This window comes from Actinia tenebrosa, unplaced genomic scaffold, assembly GCF_029948245.1.
Source record: "Actinia tenebrosa isolate PJP-AT-01 unplaced genomic scaffold, QUT_ActTen_1.0 PGA_scaffold9__36_contigs__length_13948895, whole genome shotgun sequence".
Classification (NCBI taxonomy): Eukaryota; Metazoa; Cnidaria; class Anthozoa; order Actiniaria; family Actiniidae; genus Actinia; species Actinia tenebrosa.
This window is the reverse complement of record NW_028292586.1, coordinates 12149992-12175918: the sequence shown is the minus strand read 5'-3', so window position 1 is coordinate 12175918 and position 25927 is coordinate 12149992. Positions and strand designations below refer to the sequence as shown.

General features: G+C 35.8%; 2 protein-coding genes across 2 annotated transcripts in view; both read left to right on the top strand.

Annotated features, from left to right (window-relative positions):
• Window positions 1-216: 216 nt before the first annotated feature.
• On the top strand, window positions 217-11519 carry LOC116301136 (dnaJ homolog subfamily A member 1). Its single transcript, XM_089025187.1, has 10 exons — window positions 217-347; window positions 468-574; window positions 2378-2581; window positions 3316-3411; window positions 3833-3965; window positions 4654-4874; window positions 5695-5806; window positions 5943-6025; window positions 8452-8604; window positions 9946-11519. The coding sequence occupies exons 1-10, from the start codon at window positions 323-325 to the stop codon at window positions 10009-10011; spliced, it is 1200 nt and encodes a 399-aa protein (XP_088881313.1). The 5' UTR covers window positions 217-322; the 3' UTR covers window positions 10012-11519.
• A 715-nt stretch (window positions 11520-12234) lies between these two features.
• LOC116301130 (phosphatidylinositol 4-kinase beta) overlaps window positions 12235-25927 on the top strand; it is an 18014-nt gene continuing 4321 nt past the window's right edge. Inside the window, exons 1-16 of the mRNA XM_089024607.1 lie at window positions 12235-13565; window positions 14943-14986; window positions 15647-15737; window positions 16247-16356; window positions 16735-16879; window positions 17350-17505; window positions 17688-17778; window positions 18552-18694; window positions 21388-21482; window positions 21556-21607; window positions 22294-22398; window positions 23039-23135; window positions 23512-23593; window positions 23695-23773; window positions 23875-23915; window positions 25118-25235. Coding sequence (XP_088880733.1) covers window positions 13155-13565; window positions 14943-14986; window positions 15647-15737; window positions 16247-16356; window positions 16735-16879; window positions 17350-17505; window positions 17688-17778; window positions 18552-18694; window positions 21388-21482; window positions 21556-21607; window positions 22294-22398; window positions 23039-23135; window positions 23512-23593; window positions 23695-23773; window positions 23875-23915; window positions 25118-25235 — 1860 coding nt within the window. The 5' untranslated portion in view covers window positions 12235-13154. The remainder of the gene's footprint in view (window positions 13566-14942; window positions 14987-15646; window positions 15738-16246; window positions 16357-16734; window positions 16880-17349; window positions 17506-17687; window positions 17779-18551; window positions 18695-21387; window positions 21483-21555; window positions 21608-22293; window positions 22399-23038; window positions 23136-23511; window positions 23594-23694; window positions 23774-23874; window positions 23916-25117; window positions 25236-25927) is intronic.

The window sequence follows — 25927 nt, the reverse complement described above, 5'->3', positions numbered from 1 at the left end:
TTTTGTCGACGAAAAATAAAAAAGATCATTTTTAAACTTTCAGACAAAAATATTGAAAGAATAAACGCTAATTATAAGATTTAAAACAATTATTTCGGGCTATTAATTTTTACCCGGCCCGAGTTTTTTCTCACAACTTTTTGCTGAATAATTTGGGCTCCCTGTGTTACTCACGTGAATCACAGTCCCACGCATGCGTACTAAGTCTACATAAAATTTGTAACGAAAGAGGGAAGTCAGTTTGAGAAGCAAAAGGGTTTACCTACATTTGTTCAATAAAATCACACGTTTATCTCATTTTTAATCCAATATTAAAAGCAAAATGGTCAAGGAAACTAAATTATACGGTATGTATTATTCTAAACGTCGGTTGTTTGACGTTTTTATGGCTTGTTTTTGGCTTGTTTCGAGCAACAGCTATTGACATGTGCCGAGTAAACTTAACATGGCTTTCCTTCTTGTTTTAGATATTCTTCAAGTTAGTCCCGATGCTACAGCTGCTGAAATTAAAAAGTCCTATAGAAAATTGGCATTAAAATATCATCCAGATAAGAACCCAAGCGAAGGAGAAAAGGTTAGTCGTCTACTGTTAACGAGATCAAAAATTTTGTAAAAGAAAAAAATGCCGGTAGCGACATTTTGTCATATTCAAACTACGAAGATTGCATAATTTTTCTGTCTTTTCGTAATTTAGAAATTGTGGAATCACAGCTTGTCGTACAGGTGTTTAGAATTAGTTAAAAGTATTTATGCCTTTTAAGATAAAAGTTGATGTAGTATAGGACGATATTTGTGTTTAGATGTACACGCGGTAAAAAATTAAATCACCCAAGCATGTTTCGCCAATTTTACCATTTTATCTCTTCGAGTTACTTATTTTCAAGATTTTTATGCTTAAATCGGGACGTCCATACCTAGTAGCGTTTGGTCTGATAATTAGTAGGGTAGGGTGTATTCTATTTCTGTTTTATGGTGAGCAGACATCTTTTTCCTTGCTGCATTTCTTGGTTGTTATAAAGAATGCCGACAAAGCTGATGACTTTTACAAAATTTTTGTCTACTTATAAGTTCACACACACTGAATAAAGCACAGGCAGTCCAACCAGAAACACACACACCAGACGAAGGATTTTTCCAACTTGTTCCCACCAATACTCCATTTTATAGTTCAGTTCAGTGACCACAAATATGTTGAGCCTGGCTCAGCCCTGGCTCAGACTGGATCATATGTGAGTTGAGTTTGTTTGTTGTGTTGTTCTCTCCCTTGCCACTAGGGTTTTCTCTGGGATCTCTGGTTTCCTCCCTCCGTAAAAAGAAACATGTGAGTTGAGTGTTGTATGTTGTAAATATAGAATGTAGTGGTAGTACGTGTGGAGGGAACTTCACGGAAGAGCCCCGCATGGGGAGTGGTATGGAATGTTGAGTTTGGAGTTTCCAAAACTATAGTATCATGCGCGGCAACTCCAGTCTCGTCTTGAAACTGTTATGCAAGGTCACTGAACAGAACTGTAAAATGGAGTATTTTAGCAAACCAATTATGAGTAGCAGAATAATGCACCAGTCAAACTAAACCCTGACCCCCCACCCCGGGATATGTCGGGATTTGATTGGAATTTGTTACCTTTTTAGTAGCTTTTTGGGTCCCGACTATTTGGGGGATTCACACATTTTGTCATCCCTGCACAAGGAACATGGGGCATTAAGTGGGGATTAGTTTTGTCAATATTCTAAGATGGCGGCCATTGTTCGGTCCAGCAGAGAATATTATGGGTCGCAGCATTTTACTTTCTTTTAGAAACAAGTAGCTATAAAAACATGTTGCAAAGCCAAATTTAGTTTCTCCAGGGGATGTTTTTTGCTATTTACTGCAATTTCTTCCCCATATGGTTGGGTATTTGTCAATTTTATCTGGCTATTCAATACTCCCAGGTAGGGGGGGGGGGGGGTTAAATTTGACTAGTGCATAATGCTCCTGATCTTTATAAATGTACTGAAATTTATTCCGTGCTATAGAAATACAGAGACATGGGGGGTGGGGGAACCATCTTGGTTTGTCAAAAGCACACATTACCAGGAGCTTACAACTCATATATGTTCCTTAGGAGTTATCGTTTTTTCCAGACCAACTAAAAATTTAGAACAGCTTTTTAATTTCTCAAGAAATAGAGAACAATAGCTGCCATGTTTGTGGAATGAACAAGAGAAACTAAAGAGGAATGCTTTGTCATTTGGCACCAATACGAATATAAAAATAGCCAGTCCATGAAAACGATAACTCTAGATACAATTTGGGTAATGGGCTGTAGTTCTTTGTATTATAAGTAAATCACTGTCATTAAATGGTTGAAAAAATTCTGCTTAATTTGTATAATTTCAGTTCAAACAAATCTCCATGGCCTATGAAGCACTCTCTGATGAGAAGAAAAGGAAGATTTATGACGAAGGAGGAGAGGAAGCACTCAAAGGAGGTGGAGAGGGAGGATTTCATTCACCTATGGATATCTTTGATATGTTCTTTGGTACTGGTAGATCACGGCGGCAGGGCGAACCACGTGGAAAAGATATGGTCCATCAGATGAAGGTAATAATGATAACATCTTAGCATTTGTTTACGATTCACAATTTTAATTGCCCTATTTTATTATGCTGTCATATGAAATAATGTGTAGGAAAGGGAGAAAACAGCAACAATACAAAGGGAACTGCAAAAATTGTCTTTTCTAAAGCTTACAAAAGCAATAATAGCCACCTAATAGTGTATACACCTATTCAAAAAACAATGTCAGCTGAACATCTGAAATCTCAGACATTCTGCTCTTTATCATAATGTATTCAAAGCCTGAACAACATAGTTTGCTTTTCAATTGGAATCAGAAGCATGATCTTTGAGATAGAAATGTGATTTTTCGTATTTTAGGCCAAACAAAAAAATAAGTGTTTCCTGTTGCATGAGAAAGATAATTGGGGTCGGTAGGTCGGATATTTTTTAAATGATACAACAGTGGAAATAAGCTTACTGGGAACCCTGTGGTGCATTTAGGAAATGAAAAAATTATCAGGGTCGGCAAAAATCAGCAAGAAAATTAGAGTCGGTCACCCAACAGGAAACACACTTTTTTTTGTATTTTAGACAGAAAAGATAAAAGCAAATAAATTCCATTTAGTCTCAGATTGCCAATTTTAGACATTGAACTACCATGTTTTTTGAAATAGGTGTGCAGGATAAGCATAGGTGTATGTTACAGGATAAACATTGGTTTATAAATGAATGGTGTTCAGCTATAAATCATGAAATCATTTTCTGTTCCATTAAAGGTTTCTCTGGAAGACCTCTACAATGGCACAACGAGGCAACTAGCTGTACAAAAGAATGTTATTTGTTCAAAGTGTGAAGGACTTGGAGGCAAAAAGGTACTTAACGTGGCTCCCTAGAGTTTTCGGTAGTTCCAATCAATAGGACATAGTAATACTATGGCTATTACCTTGGGTAATTGGAGAAGGATATATAGTCTTTTTTGTAATTTCTCATTTTGACTTTTAATGTATTGCACCCATTTTCATAATAATTAGCTCAGATTCAGCCCAAGAGTTTTTGGCTTTTCAGTTAAAAAATTACTCACTCAGACCATTGGAAATTCAATTGACGGGAGCCAAAGACCCAGACTTGTAATATATGTAGTTGTCTGGGTCATAGTTATAAAAAATGGGTATTAGCTCAAAAATTAGGGAATTATAATTAATTTCAGTTCATTTATGACGCATTTTTTTCCTGATCCTTTCATTCTTTATAAGTTTTAGACCTTATTTTACCATCTTTTCTGCCATTTTAAAGGGTGCTGTGGAAACATGTCAGACTTGTTATGGTAGTGGTATGTATGTAAGACTAAACCGTATTGCACCTGGAATGGTCCAACAAATACAGACAGTTTGCCGAGACTGTGGAGGCAAAGGAGAGAAAATCTCGGGTATGTAGTACTGCTAAGATGATCTCAAGACTGTTTTTGGTCATGTTTACTGTTCCTACCAGCCATAGTCATGCATAGAGCAGAGTTTCTATGACTGTAAAATGGTGTTACATAATTTTTTTAAATTAAAGAGTTGTGCATAATGTATCGGTGTGAGAAAAAAAGACACATAAGAAGCTAGTGCTAACAAAAATAAACTGTCATGGTGTGAAAGCAACCCATCAGTGAGAGAAAGAAAAGACAAGTAGCTAGCGCTACCAAAAATAAACTGTCATGGTGTAAAAGTGGCCACATTCTTTTAACCAATTATAAATCCTTTTTTCTGTCGTCTTTACTGTTTAATACCAAGGGCTTAAAATAATAGCCAGTACCGTAAGTTGCTGGTCATGATAAGAAGAACGAATTTTAGTTTCAGCTCACAGTCATACATGTAGTACCTTTTTTCTGGTTTAATGTTACTGGTCAAAATGACCAGCAAGGCATAAATTTGACCAGACAAGTTCCAATATTCTGGGTGGACATTGCCTGACGTCTGACCATTAATTTAAGCCCTGTTACCAAGTACAGCAATGTATAGTACAGATTTTGTTACACACTGTTGTGGTATTTGAAGCAGACACAGTGTGTGAGATCACTGCTTAGCCATTACTGTGAAGCCTTATGATTTTTGTGCAACATTTCTTTTTAGAAAAAGACCGTTGTAAAACATGTCTAGGCAAGAAGGTTGTACGGGAGAGAAAAATCCTGGAGGTTCATATCGATAAGGGCATGAGAGATGGAAAGAAAATAACTTTCCGTGGTGAAGGGGATCAAGAACCAAATGTAAAGCCTGGAGACATCATAATCATATTAGATGAAGTCGAGCATCCAATATTCAAGAGAGACCATTTGGACCTCTATTATATAATGGTTAGTATTGCTACTGGTTGACGGCTTGGTTCATTTATTGATTGATAACTTTCTTAAAAAGCTTTTGTTTTTAAATAAATTATAAATTTCTCCCGTGCTGATTGGTTATGTTTGATTAGCAATTTTTCAATATCAATATGAGAACGGATAAATAAGCTGACGTCAATGATGGCTCGCTCTTTCCTTTTATTTTTTGATCGCTAAAAACAAGAAGTTTTTATCTTTTTTTTATTGTAAAACAAAATGAATTGAAATCCAATTTTTGTCTGTCCACTTACTGAGGATAAATTCTGTCATCACATTGTGACAGGGCTCGTGCTACTCCTTAAACTCCTTGAATTTAATTCATGTTTTCAAGGGCACTTGAAAAGCTCTTGAATTTTATGATTTTAGCAAAACTCCTTGAATTTTTGCTTTGATCATTACTTGCATGGTCCTGAAATAGATCTAGTCAGAAAGATTGGAAAATCTGTAAGTCGTCCATGTGCAACCACCGTGTAAAACCTTGGCATATTTAGCTGAACATACTCCTTGCAAATTCGTTTTTGGGTCTTTGTATACTCCTTGAATAGTCCTTGAATTTTAAGTGGTTACCTCAGCACGAACCCTGTTATAAGAGTTTCCTATGCAGATCCACTCGGCTTCCCCTTGTGGATCAAAATTACTTTGAAAAGGTGATGATGCAATTTACTGCCAATAAGAGAACAGACACAATTATTGCTGATGTCAATTTGTTAGATATGTGTGTATGTATATATATATATATGTATAGGTCCATAGCATGTATCCAGATTGAAATGTTTTGTATCTTGAAATTTAGGATATAGAACTGGTTGAGGCTCTTTGTGGCTTTACCCGGGTCATAACAACATTAGACAAAGAGAAGAGGACTTTGGTAATCAAATGTAATCCGGGAGAGGTGATACGACCAGGTCAGTTGTGTAAAAAGTGCAGGAATAATATGCAACATTCTAGTTCAAAATCTTGAATTCATTCATCCATCCATTCTTTCATTCATTCATTCACTCATTCATTCATTCATTTTAAAAGATTCTTGTTTCTTTTCAGGAGAACTTAAGTGTATAATGAATGAAGGCATGCCTCGTCAGCGTAACCCCTTCGAAAAAGGACGTCTGATCATTAAATTCAATGTATGTATGTCTGCAAATGCTATTCCAAAATAGCTTATCAAAGTAGTTTTCAAAGAAGGTCTAATTGGATCGTCTAATAGACCTAATCCACTGTTTTCCCATTTCACACCACATGTCATTCCCTTGAGTATCATTTCTTTGTTTAACGGTTGCATGAGAAGACACATGAATATGAATACCACTCAATCAAAGAATCTTATCCTCAAGAGAATAACACATGGTCTGAAATGAGTAAAATAATATTAGGAACAAGTGGATTTGGCCTCTTTACTACTGCTGTTTTCATTGCTATGTTTGGATTAAAACAAAATTTGTTACAAAAAGACAGTGCTTAATAATGAAAGTCCATCTCAGTTCACATCTCTTGTTTATTATGTCATATGCCTTGAAGTTTTTCCCATTTGCCAAGTCTCACCTATCTCTCCTTGAAGTTTTTCCTATTTACCAAGTCTCACCTATCTCTCCTTGAAGTTTTTCCCATTTACCAAGTCTCACCTATATCTCCTTGACGTTTTTCCTATTTACCAAATCTCACCTATCTCTTCTTGAAGTTTTTCCCATTTACCAAGTCTCAACTATCTCTCCTTGAAGGTTTTCTCATTTACCAAGTCTCACCTATCTCTCCTTGAAGTTTTTCCCATTTACCAAATCTCACCTATCTCTCCTTGAAGTTTTTCCCATTTACCAAGTCTCACCTATCTCTTCTTGAAGTTTTTCCTATTTACCAAATCTCACCTATCTCTCCTTGAAGTTTTTCCCATTTACCAAATCTCACCTATCTCTCCTTGAAGTTTTTCCCATTTACCAAATCTCACCTTTCTCTCCCTGAAGTTTTTTTCCCATTTACCAAATCTCACCTATCTCTCCTTGAAGTTTTTCCCATTTACCAAGTCTCACCTATCTCTCCTTGAAGTTTTTCCCATTTACCAAATCTCACCTATCTCTCCTTGAAGTTTTTCCTATTTACCAAATCTCACTTATCTCTCCTTGAAGTTTTTCCTATTTACCAAATCTCACCTATCTCTCCTTGACGTTTTTCCTATTTACCAAATCTCACCTATCTCTCCTTGAAGTTTTTCCCATTTACCAAGTCTCTCCTATCTCTCCTTGAAGTTTTTCCCATTTACCAAATCTCACCTATCTCTCCTTGAAGTTTTTCCTATTTACCAAATCTCACCTATCTCTCCTTGACGTTTTTCCCATTTACGAAGTCTCACCTATCTCTCCTTGAAGTTTTTCCCATTTACCAAATCTCACCTATCTCTCCTTGAAGTTTTTCCTATTTAAAAAATCTCACCTATCTCTCCTGGACGTTTTTCCCATTTACCAAGTCTCACCTATCTCTCCATTTGATGTGTTTTGAAATGAGTAAAATAATATTAGGAACAAGTGGATTTGGCCTCTTTACTACTGCTGTTTTCATTGCTATGTTTGGATTAAAACAAAATTTGTTACAAAAAGACAGTGCTTAATAATGAAAGTCCATCTCAGTTCACATCTCTTGTTTATTATGTCATATGCCTTGAAGTTTTTCCCGTTTGCCAAGTCTCACCTATCTCTCCTTGAAGTTTTTCCTATTTACCAAGTCTCACCTATCTCTCCTTGAAGTTTTCCCCATTTACCAAGTCTCACCTATCTCTCCTTGAAGTTTTTCCCATTTACCAAATCTCACCTATCTCTCCTTGAAGTTTTTCCTATTTACAAAATCTCACCTATCTCTCCTGGACGTTTTTCCCATTTACCAAGTCTCACCTATCTCTCCATTTGATGTGTTTTGAAATGAGTAAAATAATATTAGGAACAAGTGGATTTGGCCTCTTTACTACTGCTGTTTTCATTGCTATGTTTGGATTAAAACAAAATTTGTTACAAAAAGACAGTGCTTAATAATGAAAGTCCATCTCAGTTCACATCTCTTGTTTATTATGTCATATGCCTTGAAGTTTTTCCCGTTTGCCAAGTCTCACCTATCTCTCCTTGAAGTTTTTCCTATTTACCAAGTCTCACCTATCTCTCCTTGAAGTTTTTCCCATTTACCAAGTCTCACCTATCTCTCCTTGAAGTTTTTCCTATTTACCAAATCTCACCTATCTCTCCTTGAAGTTTTTCCCATTTACCAAGTCTCAACTATCTCTCCTTGAAGTTTTTCCTATTTACCAAATCTCACCTATCTCTCCTTGAGGTCTTTCAGTCCTACTTACCAAGTCTCACCTATCTCTCCTTGAAGTTTTTCCTATTTACCAAATCTCACCTATCTCTTCTTGAAGTTTTTCCCATTTACCAAATCTCACCTATCTCTCCTTGAAGTTTTTCCCATTTACCAAGTCTCACCTATCTCTCCATTTGATGTGTTTTGTAGAATTTATTACCTTAGAATGGGCCAAGTCTCAGGCATATATTGAAGTTACCTTTTAATTTTGTTTTAGATAAAATTCCCTGAGACACTGAAATCCCCCAAAATCGAGGGACTGGAAAAACTCCTACCAGCACGGAAAGGAATGATAGTACCAGACGACGCTCTGAATAAAAATCTAGAGAGGTTAGACCCTGAGGACTTCGAAAGAAGTAGATACCATCACGTAAGTAAATATATAAATTAAATAAACGAAGCAAAATTTATGTTGTCTGGTTGGGCTGATCTGAAACAACATCGCTAACTCAAAGGTACAAAAATGGAAAAAAAATTCAAAAAATGTTGTCGGTTGAAGTTCTGAAATCTGAAACCGAGTAGCATGCAGCAATTTGTATTACATTCAATGTGGAACAACGTACTGTAGTTCCCTTTTATAGTAGAATGCAGAGGTAGAAAAATGGGAAAAGAATTCAAATGAAGGGCAAGATCTAACCAATTATTGTATATACTTAATTCAAATAAAATGTTGTTGGTTGAAGTTCTGAAATCTGAAACCTAGTAGCATGCTGCAATTCGTATTACATTCAATGTGGAACAACGTACTGTAGTTCCCTTTTATAGTAGAATGCAGAGGTAGAAAAATGGGAAAAGAATTCAAATGAAGGGCAAGATCTAACCAATTATTGTATACACTTAATTCAAATGAAATGTTGTCGGTTGGAGATCTGAAATCTGAAACCTAGTAGCATGCTGCAATTTGTAATACATCAGGGGCCGATCCAGGGGAGGGTTGCAGGGGGTGCGCACCCCTCCCTGGTTCCACCTTGTGCCCCTACTGTACTTCGAAGATAACCAATACTGTTTTTTCACTTTGATTCTAAGGAGTGCACCCCTCCTTGGGATAACTTTCTGCGCAGCACCCCTCCCTGAACAAAATCCTGGATCTGCCCCTGTACATTCACAGCCGAACAATGTAGTTTCCTTTTAGATTAGAATGAAGCATGATCTTTGAGTTAGAAATGTGATATTTTTGTACTTTAGTTAGATAACATGAAAGCACAAACATCCTGTTTAGTCTCAGATCATCCATTTCAGATCCACGTTTTTGAAATTAGTGTACTCAGGCCATGCTAAATTCTAGGAAGCAAATCTGAGGCCCCAGGGATGAGAGGCCATTACAGCTACCCTTGAATAGGCTGTGGTCTTTATCCTGATAATCCCCTAGAGCTCCACTACACAGGCTTTAAGTGCACTAAGACTACTTCAATTTTATGAAACACTTTGATAGACATGATCGAGAGCGAATAAACTAAGAGAAGATATCCCTGTGCCCCATAGCAGGCACTCTTTGATGTTTTTTAAGTTGACCACTTCAGCATGTCGGAATGCAGCTCAATTTGGAGGACATAACAATAGGTTCCAATTCTCAGTTTTGTCTTCTTAATTGAGCTGCTTTGACTTCACATGCAAGGGTCTACACTCTTTCGAAATCTACTGTTCTAGTGTCTTTTCCTGTCAAATTTCTCGCAAATATATGCTCATCATCAGCTTTTGGTCTCTCTTTTAGGGAAATGTGTATGATGAAGACGAGGATGATGGCAGGCACCAAGGAGTACAATGCCAAACACAATAGTCTAGTGCTTTCAGCTTGCAACGCTTTGAGGAATCAAAATTGATAATGGCATTGAAGGAATATATATATTTGCTTGCGAGTGAAATGGTGGGGAAGGGGGGTGGGGAAGGAAACTGTCTTGTGTCCACCTACTCATCAGCGCCCTCCACAGTTTCAAACCAAGTGTGCTACTTTTATCTTTCATGTAAATCAGCTTGGATTCATTGTATTGCGCTGCTTTTCGCTACAAAATTAGCAAAAATAGAAGGACAGGGCAGAAAAACGAAAAGCCCGCTACTTTCACGATATTTTTTTTATTTAACTGAGCTTAAATACTCCAAATTTTTATGCATTTCATTTGTGTCACTGCTGCTCGAAACTTGAAAAAATTCAAAATCACGAAAATGTCAGTTTTTCTGCTGATCAAAATATCACCTCTCCCAAAATACATGGCTTCATATCTCAAATACGCATTCAATAAATGTTGGTCGCATTTGATATTTTGTTATTGGGCTCCAAAAGAACGCTTTTACAAAATATTGAGCTTAAATACGTAAAGATGTCTTTATGGCGAAAGTCCAAAAACCGTTTTTCTGCCCTGTCAAATAGAAGTGTCTAAAACAAATGAACCAACTTAAAAATTTTACTCCAAATTGACAACTTTTTGTACGTATATTCAAAGTATTTCTCGAACAATCTTAATGGTACTGCAAATGTACTTTTTAAAGTTACTGTATTTAGAAGAAAAATAACTACAATATACACTCGTTTGCTCTGTATAAAAGCACTTCTTATGCTTGCTTCATCTTTAAATATAAATCCGGCTGCCGCCATATTGGATGACAACGTTAGAGCGCAACACGCAAAAGTGTGATCAGATTTAATGTTTCGCATACTTCTTTGCACGGGCGTTTTCCTGCCAAATGAGCGTTTGCACGCCTTATTTGATAAAACCAACCAGCTTCGCATCGAAATGTGTCGGTTTAACGTACAGAACCCATGCATAGAAGTATGCAAATACATTAAATGTGGTCATAGATTTATATGTAGCATAATTTGAAACATATTCCAACTAACGCTATACTCTCACACGAAATGCTTACCAAAGCAAGTCCAGAAATCATATTAGCCATTCTGAGGTTGAGGGAAAAACTGGGTCGAGTTGCCGTTGCAGTGCATTGTGGGGCTGTTTTAGGGGACATATTTCCAAGATGGCGGCTATTTTATCCCCTGAAAAAGTCCCAAAATGGACTGCAACGCCAATCCCAGTTTTCCCTTCAACTTTGGAATGGTTAATAGTCCAGGCGCTGGCACCTTTAACCGCTCCAACTTTTTTTGGGCTGTCTGTGTTTTCCGGGAAAAGCACAGGTAGCCCGAAAACGAAAGGAGGGAACACTGGACTAAAAGGCATATTACTCAGCCTAGCCTATATGTGTTATTATGTTCAACGATGTAAAATTTTAAAAACTGTTATCAATTCTGATTTTCATTGGATAGCATGACTTCTAGTAAAGATTTTATCCATTGTAGCTCGACATTTCTTATACTAGTGCAAAACCTGAACCTATCGTTGCATGGCAACCAAACCCCGCGTAAAAATCTAACGATGCACTGCTCCCCCAATAGACCATTTCACAGATCCCGCGGCTCAATCTCAGCCTCGTCAGCGTGTAATATATTCTTTAGAAATTGCCTAAAACCTGTGAAATTTTTAAGTGTTTCAATCGTTCGTTGATGTGTAAATTCCTTTCATTACTGCGGACTGTAGTCAAATCAGCATCGGATACTGATTTCAATTGATTCGCGCGTCGGGTCCTATGGCTGTGGTAATTAGTTCAGTTCTCCCGCGAAGTCAAGATATTTCCCACCAGAAAATGGAGTTATGCGGAATTACCTAGAATTTGAGATAAAAATAAAAGGTAGACGTTTTTCACCTCAGTGGCAGAAGGCTATACCCAACACAACATAAAATTTAGCCTGCAGAGCAGGCGTTCTTTTGATGGGTTTGAGGAAGAATCGGGGTTTTGGGGTTCCTGTTTCGACTACGTGCCTGCGAGAAAAATGGAATCAATTCTCGCTCGTTCCAAATTTCCAAAGCACCCCCCAAAACCCCGGTTTTTCCCCAAACCTACAAGAACGCCTGCTTTAATGCTAAAGGAATGGGGTGTGTTAGCAATGAATCAGCTCATTGAATCACGCGCGCAAAGCATAATGGGTGTTGCTCCCCGCAAAGCATAGTGGGAATGCCTAATGGCAGATGCTACTAACATTACAGCATTGGTCTAGAGGAAATGGCGGCCAAAATCGCACAATATTTTACGACGTTGTGGTCTATAAATCAGTACGTTTAAACCACCAACAGCTCATCCAATAAACTGACCTAGCCATATCTCAAGATAAGGATGATCGTTTAGGGTAGAACGAGGCAAAACTCAAGAGAATCTGGTCTGACATAGTCGTTAACCTACTTGTGAATGGTTCATTGAAGCGTTGTATTATTGTAGTCTTCTACTAGTAAAAAAAGTTTCTAATTACTTTCCAAAAGTGGCTCAGAGGACACCATTCGAGTGAAGAAAAGACTTAAAGGATTCAGTACATTATTTAGTTATCAATTCAACGATATTTTGGGCTCGAAATTCAACGCAAGTCACAAACACGTCGTGGTTGACATTGGACTAACACTCAAAACATCCAGTTTTCATTTCACGCTTCGTAAATATTCACTGGCTTTCAAGAATTTCTGCTTAAAAACCGTGAAAATTTACTAAATTTAATCGTATTCTGTATTTTCTGAGAAGCTACAGCCATATTGTTTGTGGAAGTATCTTTTTAAAACGATTTGAAATGTGCCTGTAGAGGACTAAAGGTTCAGTTTGTTTACGTATTAGGAAATCCAAGTAAGATTACAAACTTTGAAGGGAAAATTACCTGTCATTTCGACAGTAAGCTTATCTGTTTGCATCCTGATGACATTTTGAAGTCCATATATCCTATTACTTAACTACTGGATTGCGAAAAAAAAGTTTGCCTGGCTTTATTTGGTATCCCGCGACCGTAATGTGTGTTGGACTTCGGTGCGTATCCCACAAGATTTGAGAGATTTTTTTAGATAAAAAATCTGACAATTCAGTATGGCTTTCCTATAATTTGGAGCCGTCATTGTGATGTCAAAAGCTTCAAAATGTCAAGGATTTCCTCGATCTTTGGATTCGAATAAATTAGAAACTTTGGTATCAAATAATTCACAGACAGTCGAGACAGTCGACATCACTTCTACCAGACAAGAGACTACCATGCCGTCAAATAATAACCCCGAAAGCAATCCTACTGCTTTACCAAATGGTCATGCTGTCAACCAAAATGGATCCGTTAAATCAAAGCATGTTAAAGCTAGGAAGAAGTTATCTCTGCCTGTTGGTGATAGCGCTGTATCTTCAGAAACTCTTCCTCCTCCAAAGAGTTCGTGGCTTTTGAGGTTATTTGAATCGAAGTTATTTGAGATGTCTATTGCGATTGCTTACTTATTCAAATCCAAGGATCCTGGAGTATTGACGTATCTTGGAAATAAGCTTTTTGTAAGTATAGTAAATATATAACATTAATACTGGATTACATAAAAATCAACTTTATTTAAAAAAATACTAATTTATTCCTAATGTGAGTTTGGTTGTGTTCCTTTCATTATTTTTTGTATTTTTTCAATTCCATATGTTTAGACCCAGCTGATACTCTACTTGAGGATTCCCACAAGAATATAAACCCTAATGTTTAGCACTTGTAAGCCTCAAACTCAGACTCAGTCATGTAAAAATTTACCACAGGAATTACAAGCAACTGTTATTCTTTAATATCCCTTTTTATAAAACATAGTCTCAAAACATTAATATTGCTCAAACTCAATAACACATGTTTTCGTTAGTTATATGAATCATATCTCAGTTGAGGTACATTTAAATTTACAATTACATGCTCTTAAAGCTTTTTACAGCCTTTTTATAAACAACTCTAACCCTTGCAACCTGCTAATAGATCTCGTTTAACCACATGAAGGCTGTCACTTGCTTTAATTGAATCTCAGTTTGACCAAAGCATGACACTGTATCAACATTGTCAACCCAGTTTTACTCAAAAGTATCAGTAGAAGCAATTGTGATTTTCCAATTCAGTAAGTGCTTTATATTGCGTATTTTTTAGAGCTCGAGGGTGGTTTTCATTGCAAATTGGTCTTTGGATGGTTGTGATTGCATTTGAAGAATATTACAGTCCTGTGGCCTCTCACTTTATTTATCTTTACCAAGACATTAATTTAAGTTTAGAAATGTGAAACCTTGCTGACAGTCTTTGCGATCAACAATTTAATTAATGCAGAATATTTTTTAAACATAAATTTATGCTTCAGATACTCTTTTAGAAAGCAGAGGAATTCTATTCCTCTCTGACTGTTTTTACCCCTAAAAGCTAATGGTCTGTGCATATCTGGTTGGTCTAAAATAGTGACATAGAAATTACTTCACTGTAATACTGAGGTGTCATGAAGCCTGTGAATTGACCAGCGAAAAATAAGAATCTGTACACCATTGCAATAAAGATATAAAACTCTTAAACAATTTTTTATTGTTATCAACCTCTTTTACCTACAAGATTTTTTTGATTTGGTGGCCAGGAAATCCATAATATTACAAGAGGAATAGTGACAACTCAGTCTCGCAATTTTTTTTTTTGATTCTGATTGGCTGACATTTTCTTTCAGATCAGCTGGGGGTGTTTAAATTTGTCACAAACCCTTAGCAAATAATACAGCTGTAAACATATGCTTATCATGTGAATGTTAACTTATTTTCTTTTGCCAATATGGCCAATAAATTAAAAAAATATGCAGCGTATTAGATATCTTTTCCTGTTATATATATTTTAATAACATTAGTGACATTCTTACTATTTACCATTTACAGTCACTAAAGGATGATGATGTCAGTTTTTATCTCCCTCAACTTATGTAAGTATACCTTATATGACTTAGAAGATAAAATAAATAGAATGAATGAATAAGATAAATAAATAGGATTTAGCAGTGGTATTTCAACAGAGTGGCTCTCCATAAACTGTAATTTCAATTGGAATTTAGGAGTTGATTTTTGCAGAGGGAGGAAAACCGGAGAACCCAGAAAACCCTTGAAGCACAGGAGGGAAGCAGCAAACAACTCAATTCCCATGGGACACTGAGCCTGGTGGGACTCAAACCCCGATTGCATTGGCGAGGGGTGAGCGCTCTCACCACTATGCCAACGATGCTTCCCTAAAAGATATGCATGTTCAGTGTAAAGTTTTAGAAAAGTCAATTCAAACTTTTTTGCATGAATATTTATTACATGTCTGTCATGTTTATTCTCATGAGATTAAAAACCTTTGTTCCACCGGCATGAATTCATTCTCAAGCAGTTACTTCTATTTTCATAATTTTTTGAACTCTGTAGCTGCAAGTTGAAATTTGGTTTTTCGTTGCTGTCAATCAAAAACAATCAGTTGGTACCTTTCATATTTTTGATTGACGGTAGTGAAAAACCAAATTCCAACAGGCAATGCTTATCACAACCACAGAGTTTGCATGTATATGAAAATAGCAGTAATTTGATGATTGGATGATTGTATTTGTCAGTAATATGTATATTCACATGGATGAGGTGTCTGAGGTCATACAACGATACATGGTTGAAAGATGCAAGAGAAGTTTCTCATTCTCACTTCAGGTAACCAACTAACTGACTAAGTGATTATACCTCTTTGTAATACTGTAAATATACCTCTAGCTTGGGCATAATTTTTACAAATTTTCAGACCCCAAAATCTCTTAATTAGACAACAATCAAAAATGTATAAAAAATATAAAAGCATTGATGATAATATTATTTTCTGAAGATGAATTGAATATCAGGAATATTTACTAAGCCATGAAACTTTGAGCTGCGAGGTTAATATTCTCCATATTCACTGAGCCTGATCGATGTCAATTATTGTTTAGCATAATTTTAGACTTGAATATCAGAAAAAAAACGGAATTCATGATAAGAAACATTTTAGTATTACTTCTGCTCGGACAGACTTTGGTAAACCTCATAATCACCACAAGAGCAGTGTATATTATCCTGTCATGATCACTGCTCGCTATACCAGTCACAGTGCACAAAACTCATCATTCAAGTCTAGGATTAAACCAAAAGATCCTCCAAAGAAACTCATTAATGTCAATTGGTTTTAGGCTGCTTGGTTATTAGAAGCCCACTGTGCAGATGGTTGGCTACCTACTAAAGAACATGCCAGAGGAATGAGACTAATACAGATTATTAAACATGAAAGTGCAAAACCAAAGTAAGAATTCTCTCTTTTTTGCTCTTTATATTTTCTACAACTAGATCATAATATTCATTGTCTTCATCCGTTTTTGTTTTATTAGAGGTTTGATATAATTATTTACAAAAATATTTTTAATCAATTAATTTCATACAAACAATCATTTGGTTAATATGTTCAGGATATCTTCCCATTGTCATTGGTTTTGTATTGTTACAATTATCCGGATTACCACACAGATCACCTTTGGGACCACTGATTTAGTTTCATTATTACACTCCCTTATATCCTGTGTCATGATTGGTTCACCCAGTAATGTAGCTCCATCGTTTAATTTTTCCATATCTCTCTAAACAGTAATGTATATTACTAATAATTATCTGGTTTACCCCATAGATCACCTTTGGGACCACCCAGCAATATAGGCCCACCATCCCCAGTGTCTCCTGTTACAGGGACTTCTACACCATCAAAGAAGACACATCACAGGTCCAAGTCTGATGCTACAGCAGCAATTGTTGCTTCCACTAGAATAATGGAGGTATGTCTTACCAAGGGATATCATCAATTCTGTACTGTGGCAAGACAGTGTGGCAAACTAGTTCAAAGTCATACTTTCTCATTCTCCGAACATTAAAGATTTCTTCCCTCTTGTGATTGGTCAACATCTGGAGGAACATTTCTTGCCTCCAATCTTGATCTTTTGATTGGCTGATACCTGCATGTACTTCCATGCTAGAATTACTCTAATGTAAACAACTCATTTTAAAATTTTAAGGACATTTCACAGTTTGAGATGTCACACTGTTTGTTTAGAAATTCTTCTTTTCGAGGCTTCATATTTTATCCATACCCTGCAACAACCTTTTAGCTGATCAAAATCAGAGCACAACTTATTCACGCATCAAATTAAAAATTAGTTTTGTGAAGGGGGAAAACCAGATAATTCCTAATTGTTTTAAATTTATTCCAACTTAATTGTTAAGTATTTGTCAATTATTTGATTGGCAGGCACACGAGTATGAAGGAAGCTATAGCAATGACTTGAGGTATGGTCATGCTTTTGAAGGATATTGCCGCAGGCATACATCTGCACCATCAGCCAATGCTTCATCACCCTCCCTCATTGAGCTAGCAAAGGCCGCACAAAACAGTTGTAATTGTCAGGTAAGGAAGATGGACACCTATGTATACATAAGTATAGAAATGGGATTCAAAATGATAACTAGAGACAACATTCTCCTGGTTTTAGATGGACTAAGACCATTACTGACTTAGACAGAAAAGTCACTATTCTTTTGTTCTTCACTAACACGTAGAACTTACCTCATTTGTATGCTGTTATACAGAATGCACGGTTCTCAGCAGAGAGGGAATTCATATCAGCATTAATAGCTGTTGGCAAGAGACTTCAGGCCTTACCAACTAAAGACTTAAAAAGTGAGACAACAACTAAAGAAAATCTACACAATCATGCATAATTCATGGTGCAGTTTTCCTATGACTGTAAAAAAGTTGGTACCATATGCAGCGAACATGTCGCTTTCTATAATTTTTGCTTGAATATTTTTTTTCACATGCAATGTGATTGGTCTGGCAGTTTCGTAACATTGGCATGACTGTGTCCACACAGTGTTCATGCTGCGTTTCAGGCATTTGATTGGATGGAGAGTAAATTCTTGGCCAGTGTGATTACTCTAACGAACACCTTGCCATGTTATGGCCGTGTTCCTGCCGTGCCATTTTCATAGTCATAGGAAATTGTTCTTATAAATACGATGTTTATATTATTGACCAGTTGAGATTTATCACACTTTCTTTATTCTCTCCTTTCTTTCCATCATTCTCATTTTATTCCATCCTATCCATCCTTCCATTAATGTATTCTTACTAGAAAAAGATTATTAATTAAATTATTATTATGGGGTAGAGAATTAATTAATGTATAGATAGTTTTTAGATTATGAGTTTTTGAATCATTTTGACCTTTTTAATAGTGTTTTCCTGCTGCTAGCATGGTTGTGTAGGGGGAGGGTATTTTTTGTTTATATTTATATTATTATTATTTTAATTATATTTTATATTTATAATAAATATTTATATATTAGATTTATATATATTTTAAAAATAGTAGGCTTCCTGAATAAAGATTAATTATTATCATTATCTTCTCCACTCATTTCTTTACCCCTTTGTTTACTTGTCTACTTTAGCATCAAGATTATTTGCAGAGCTTTCACTTCTTAATCTCAATTTACCTGCAAAAGTCAGTCTTCCAGTTCATACGTGGGTTGGAAGTCATTATGTTGTCAGAATACCACATACTGCAGCTGTAGTACTTAACTCCAAAGACAAGGTAAAGATTAGAAAGATAATAATAATATTATTATTGATTATATAGCCTCAATTGCAAGAGTTCAACAACAACGCTTCACAATTTTAATACATTTTGGTATAAATACACAGGTGATTATTGAAAAGTTTGCACGCTGATTGGTCAAGAAACTCACACTATCATACGATAATCACCTCCAGCGATAATCCAAAATGGCGGCCAGCCACTTTGTTGCTGTTACCGGGGAAAAATGTCTTTTATCTTCTTTTTTTCCTTTTTTTTTTGAAAGAATCACCTGTGTATTTATACTAAAACAATAATTATTATTGGCCTCAGTCTCAGTGAATTTCGGAAAATATTTACCTCGCCGCTCGAAGACTTGCGTCTCGGTAAATATTTCCTGATATTCCCTTCGCCTTTGGCGAATAATTGACCTAATTCACTATGACATCACTGCTTGTTTATGTCGGGGATAGAATCGCCAAATCCAATAGAAACTCAACTAAATTTGCTCCTAGCGAAACAGTTTAATCTAAAATGGCCTGGTTTTCAGATATAATATGTGTTAATATGTACTAAAAAATATTCTGAGTGTTTGCTGGCTATTCTACTTCTCTTCGTGGAATAATACGGGATTTAGAACAATTTTCGGTTAGTTTGCGTTGATTTGACCCCCTCCGACGACCATGATCCTTTGCGTTTAAACCATAGATTGTTGAATATTGTTTTGATGTGATGTCATAGTGAAGTAGGGCAATTGTTAAATATTCACATAGTAATTGAATACGATCACATCATACTTCATTCAATGAATTCAAATAAACTAAAGTATTTTAAGATTAGTTTAAAAAATTTTAAATAAAATTGTATTACTAATGATAATAAGACAAGCAATAGACCTTATTCGTGGTGTGACGATCTTTTCCCAATTCAGCGTGACAAACCTCTAGGAAAATGAAGAGCTATTGTATGGCTGCCTGTTTGTAGCAATATTTAATCCTCTTGATGTGCCTTTGATTTAAACTTTATAACTGTGAATTTGAACATTATTTTCTGTGAATTTAAACTTGTTGATTTGAATCCAAACCGATTTTATTTGTGAATTTAAACTTTTGGATTTGAATTTAAACTTTTGGATTTGAATTTAAACTTTTGGATTTGAATTTAAACTTTTGTATATTTAATCTTACTGGGGCGAGCTGCTCGGCCAGAGCACTGCCTCGTTGTCAAGTAGAGTTCCCGCCATCTTGGATTTTTATACCACGTTCATTATGGCTCATGATGTTGAGCACTTTTTGAGGTCTATATTAGACCGATCTGAGGCATTGATCAATCAAAGTGGAAGTAAAAATGATTCTTTTCTGAGTGACTTGTTGGCTCATGTGGAATTAGTCGGAAAGGCAGTGGAATTTCTGCATGAAATACGTCATGTGTCGCATATAGATTTTGAAGATTTGGAGAGATGGAGAGAGTTGGAGCAAGTTTATTCTGACATTGAAAAGGAATTTATGAATATAAAAAATTTACAAAATCGAAATTATTTACAAAATTTACAAAATCGAAATTATTTTCCCAAAGTAGAGGATATTTTTCTTTTAAAGACTCCGCGATCTTTCTTCTAATTTCTCTTTCATCATCATCCTCCACCAGCATCAACATACCCGAAGCTACAATGGAGTCCCATTTCAAATGTTGAGACTCGTCATCTTCATCATCAAAACATCGTAACAAAGCGAACTCTAGCGCCTTTTTCTCTTTCTTAGGCTTTTCTCTAGCTTGCTTAGTACGATCATAGTTGCCTCCAGAGGCTGCTCGCAATCTTTCTGGACGATTTAATCTCCTGCACAAACCAGAAGAAGAACTTTCACGAAGCATGCTACTAGCTCGTCTCAAAGTTTCTTGAATTGTTGACGAAGTGGGTCTAGGAGTAGATGGGTCGGTACGTTGCGTGGACGTTTCAGAGTTATTTGAAAGTAGGACTGAAGCTTCGTTCAGTAGTTTGGAAACTTTCTTCTTTACTTCATCCTCCTCCTTTTTAATCATGAAAAGCAGCCGTATTATGAAAGCAAAGCAATACGAAATGAACGTGGTATAAAAATCCAAGATGGCGGGAACTCTACTTGACAACGAGGCAGTGCTCTGGCCGAGCAGCTCGCCCCAGTAAGATTAAATATACAAAAGTTTAAATTCAAATCCAAAAGTTTAAATTCACAAATAAAATCGGTTTGGATTCAAATCAACAAGTTTAAATTCACAGAAAATAATGTTCAAATTCACAGTTATAAAGTTTAAATCAAAGGCACATCAAGAGGATTAAATATTGCTACAAACAGGCAGCCATACTATTGTTTTGAAACTCGTCGGGATATCTTTGTTATTCCTTTCGTGTCCTTTGGGATACTCATGAATTTTTCAAAGAGTAAAAACAAAAGAAAATGAAATCCCCTGGAGGTTCCTCATGCTGAATTGGGAAAACATTGTCACACATAAGGTCAATTATTTACTAAAGTAGTTTTAAGATCAATAAAAAATTTTAGTATATATATTAATATCACAATTAATGATATTAATAATACAGATCACAGGGCCTTATATTTTAAGTACATTTTATCCTCTGATTACTATTATTACATTAGTTTTATTAGAATTATTACATTCATTATTACTGGTAAATAAAAATGCAGTCATGTATTATCAATTTTCCTTGTTCTTAGGCACCATATTTTATCTATGTGGAAGTACTTTGTACAGAAAATGAAAATGAACCTCTTCCTTCCAAGAGATTTGAGAGTTCTTTAAGACAAACCAGGTAAGGACTACTAGTGGATGGTGGTTTTTGTAATTAATATGTTTAAATGACAATAAATATTTCTTTGTTGTAGGTCAGAGGAGCACTTACCAACATACTGCCGTTCAGAATCTGTTAAATTTACAGTAAGTATTAATTTTATAAAATATAGTTATCTATACATCTTGTCTAAATAGGAAATTTTTTTTTCAATAATGAGCAATGATGGCAAAAGCGCCAAAAACTAGACTTTCGTATGAGTTTTGATCCCAATTTTCGTTTTAGGTTAACACTCAAAACCTTTTTGAAACAGTTAGAAACTGTTGTACTATGATAAAATGCCTGTTTGAAGTGGAATTTTCAATTGTACATACGAAGATGTTTTGTTGCATTTGTGTTAGAAAGTTGCTGTCAGGCTTTTTTATAGAAAAATATATGGGAAATAAGCAAATGAAGGCCTAAACCTCATTTTTGAATAAAATTTTTGCTTTGGGTTAACACTTTGATTCCACTTTCATCAGTCATCTCCACTTCCAAACAAGTTAAACTTTCTGAATAACAAGATTTTAGCCTTGTACAACAGCCTTTCTTCAAGAAAATAGTCTTTGCGCTCACTGCTTGAATACGAAAAGAATCCTTTCTTAATATTTATCCATACCCTGGATCAACGTTAAGGGCTTTGCACCAATCGAATTCAAATTCACCTACCAAAGTCAAATCACAGATCCAAATGTAATTCAGTTGTTTGGTTTTAAGGAAGGTTTTGTGGAGAAATTGGAGAAAAACCCTCAAATCAAACTTAACGTTTTAATCATACATTTTCTTGTTTCAGATTAACTCATTAGATTCTGATGATGAGTGTTGGTCAGCAGACATTGGGCAGAGTGCTGCACAGGAGTCTGCACCACCAGTTAAAAGTGAAGCAAATGGAACAGAGGTGGGATATTTGCTAGTATACTGGTATAAGGCCATGAGGATGATGGTTGGGATAATGATGGTGTTGGAGATGGATAATTGATGTTGATGTTGAAGGTAATGATGCATGATGATAGTGGTGGTGGTGATGATGATAATGATCATAATAGATGATGATGTTGAGGGTTATGATGATGATGATGGTGGTGGTGAAAGTGATGGTGTTGGAGATGTATAATTGATATTTTTGGTGATGATGCATTATGATGTTGGGGTAGTGATGGTGATAAGGATGTCGGTGGTGATGATGATAATCATGATGATGGTGATGAAGCATGATGCATGATTCATAATGATTGTGGTGATGGTAATGATGATGATGATGATAATGTTGATAATGCTAACAGTGCATGATCAGATGATAAAAGATCATTGAGGTGATGATTGTGATTGTGACAGATAAAGCTAGATGACGATAATTTTGCTGATGTTGATGATTAATTATAATAGTGAGAGCATCATTGATTATGATGATGACTAACATCCAAATGATGTAGATTGTGCAAACATTCATTTCCAAGTATCAGTTTTAATTGCTTTATCCAGCATTGTCTTTTAATGTACATAGTTGAACCTTAACCTATCCTCATTTAACCTAACAGGACACATTTGTAGCCGCAGCTGATATCAGAAGAAGATTGTCTGAACAGATTCAGACACCGACCAGGCAGTTTAAACGAGACCCAGAGGATCCATCAGGTATTTCTTATTTATTCATCCATGCATCTATTTAACGATTAGACAAGAAGGTCAAGTTTTGTCAGCACTCTCACCTCTACGGCACCCATGCTACCCTCTACGGCACCCATGCTACCCACTGTGGCACCCATGCTACCCACTACGGCACCCATGCTACCCACTACAGCACCCATGCTACCCACTACAGCACCCATGCTACCCACTACGCCACCCATGTTACCCCCTATGGCAACCGCTACCCACTACGTCACCCATGCTACCCACTACAGCACCCATGCTACCCACCAAGTGGGAAGTGCAATAGAAGTGTCCCATCCTTGTGTCCAGGTACAAAATGACCTACTGTATAATAACATTGAATATTTTTTCCTTACAGCATCTGTTCTGAAAGAGCCTTTTGAAGAGAAAGAACGTAGAATCAGAGAGACCTCTCCCTATGGTCATCTTCCTAACTGGAATATCCTTTCATACTGTGTTTGTTTACTGATCACAGTTATATTAATTATGATAACATTGACATTTGTTAAAAGATTTTATGCATTCCTTAACAATTCGCACAGTTACTGCCAATGATTGTGAAATGTGGAGATGATTTGAGACAGGAACTTTTAGCTTACCAACTTCTAAGACAGCTACAGGTAAAAAATCCAAACTCACATTTTATTGCTTTTAAGCATAATCAGGGAATGTTATCTTTATTAAAATATCATCATTTTTATTAAACTATTTGTATTTTCAGGCAATATGGAAACAAGAAAGAGTTCCATTGTGGTTACGACCGTAAGTATGTCATCCAATGATAAACATAATGGCATTCAAATTGTCGGAGCAATAACTCATTTGGCATTCCCCTGATTTATTGAGTAGGAGCATTTTCATAATGATCATAATGTCTTTTTTTTAAAAACTTTTTATTACACTCACAAGCAACATCATTAATTAATTACGCTTTCACAGTTGTTTATGATTTTTTTATTTACAGAGCTTATCCTTTAAAGAACTAGAAAAATAACTATAAGAAATGATAAACAAAAAGAAAAACTAACATGCAATGAATATAACAAGAATCAAAGAAGAATAAAACAAACTACAAGAAATTGCAGAAACAACAAATTACAGGAAATAAATACAATGCCTTGGTATATGGATACCTTTCTAATTTTTTTGAAGGGAATCAAGGGAATCAAGTGCTTTGATTAATTTGCTCCACTTTCTTATTTGTTCTATCTTATCTTTTGTTTTGGCCACTTTATATTCAAAATATTCATAATGTTTTATTAAGTTTTGTTATAGTACACTCAGCAAAATTACTCGACTCTGATTGGTATATAGCGTTAATTGTACTCCGTAGGAGTACCGAATTAAGTCGCTATGGCAACACGGCCAAAACAATGTCAAAACTATTATTTTCTATCATTTTGTACTTAAAAAACATATAAATAAAATTTCAAAGCCGTAAGAACTAATGTTTTTTATGCATTTCAGTTGCATGATGTACTGAAAATCGGCCGCCAAATAGACAAAGATGAACGGCATTGCTTCGCATTTTTTACTGAAATTTTGTTGAGTGAACTATAAACAAAAAATCGCATGATCTTCTCGTACAATTTGGAATTAATAGACACTCGTAATGTTTTGAAAGTTCTTTAATCGCCTAGAGGCTCGTGCAATTACAAGAACTTACAAAACATTACTCGTGTCTATTAATTTCCAAATTGTACTCGAGATCGTGCGATTTCCTATACAAATAAAGAAAGAGAAGGGACTTTTCCTATTCTCTTGAACTAACGTGTGACCTAACTGTGATATCTATCATCAATAGAATGATGGACAATCGGAGTTTGTACTAAATGTATTTAAACTTCACTATACATGTAAATGATCATACTCACTTCTTTTGTCCATGGCAAATTGATTATATTAAAATGCAACTGAATTATAATAGATTGGTTTTCATTTCATTCCATTGTTTTGTTTATTAGATTTGCAGTGGTTGTGACATCCAATGATAGCGGACTCATCGAACCCATCGTCAATGCAGTATCTCTGCATCAAATCAAGAAACACAGTCAAATGTCTTTATTAAACTACTTTATGAAGGTAACCTCAAAAACTGTATATCAGTCGGTCTTTGAAGTCAACAATTTTTCAATGATTTAATATTTTATAGAGGCTTTGCACCATCACGTAATGGCAGCCATGACAAGAGGCAGGAACAATTGAATCTGGTCTAATCTGATTTACATGAGAAAGAGTTTATTTTCCCTGGAAAAAAAAGACTTTTGTTGTGCCTCCTGTCATGGCTGCCATCACCTGGTGGTGCAAAGCCTCTATTGAGCATGTTCCAATGTGAGATAGTCAAGTAATGTTATTCCCCATGTGAATCCCAATGGAACCACCATTTTACTCCTGAAATGAAAATAGAAATGTTCCACTTTCCAATTAAGTTCCTGTCCTACAACTTGGTTACCATGAAAATTTTTCTGTTTTTGGGAAATGAAATGTCTTGTCATGCATCAACATTGCATTATTCTTGCCCCTCCCTCCCCCCCTCCCCCTCCCCAATTGCAATTATTGCTGTTGCTGGGCCTCCTTGAAACAAGATCCTTTTGACATAAGTTAATCAGTTACAGTACCATAGCCACCAATACAATTGGTCCAGTTTTAAGCACACCTCTTTTTAACTTTAGTCAGAACAATTTTTCCCCTCTTAAAAAAATATCATACAAGTAAATAAAAAAGCAGAAAAAAACAGACCACACTGTCCAAGTAGTGGCTATGCCCTGGAGTTA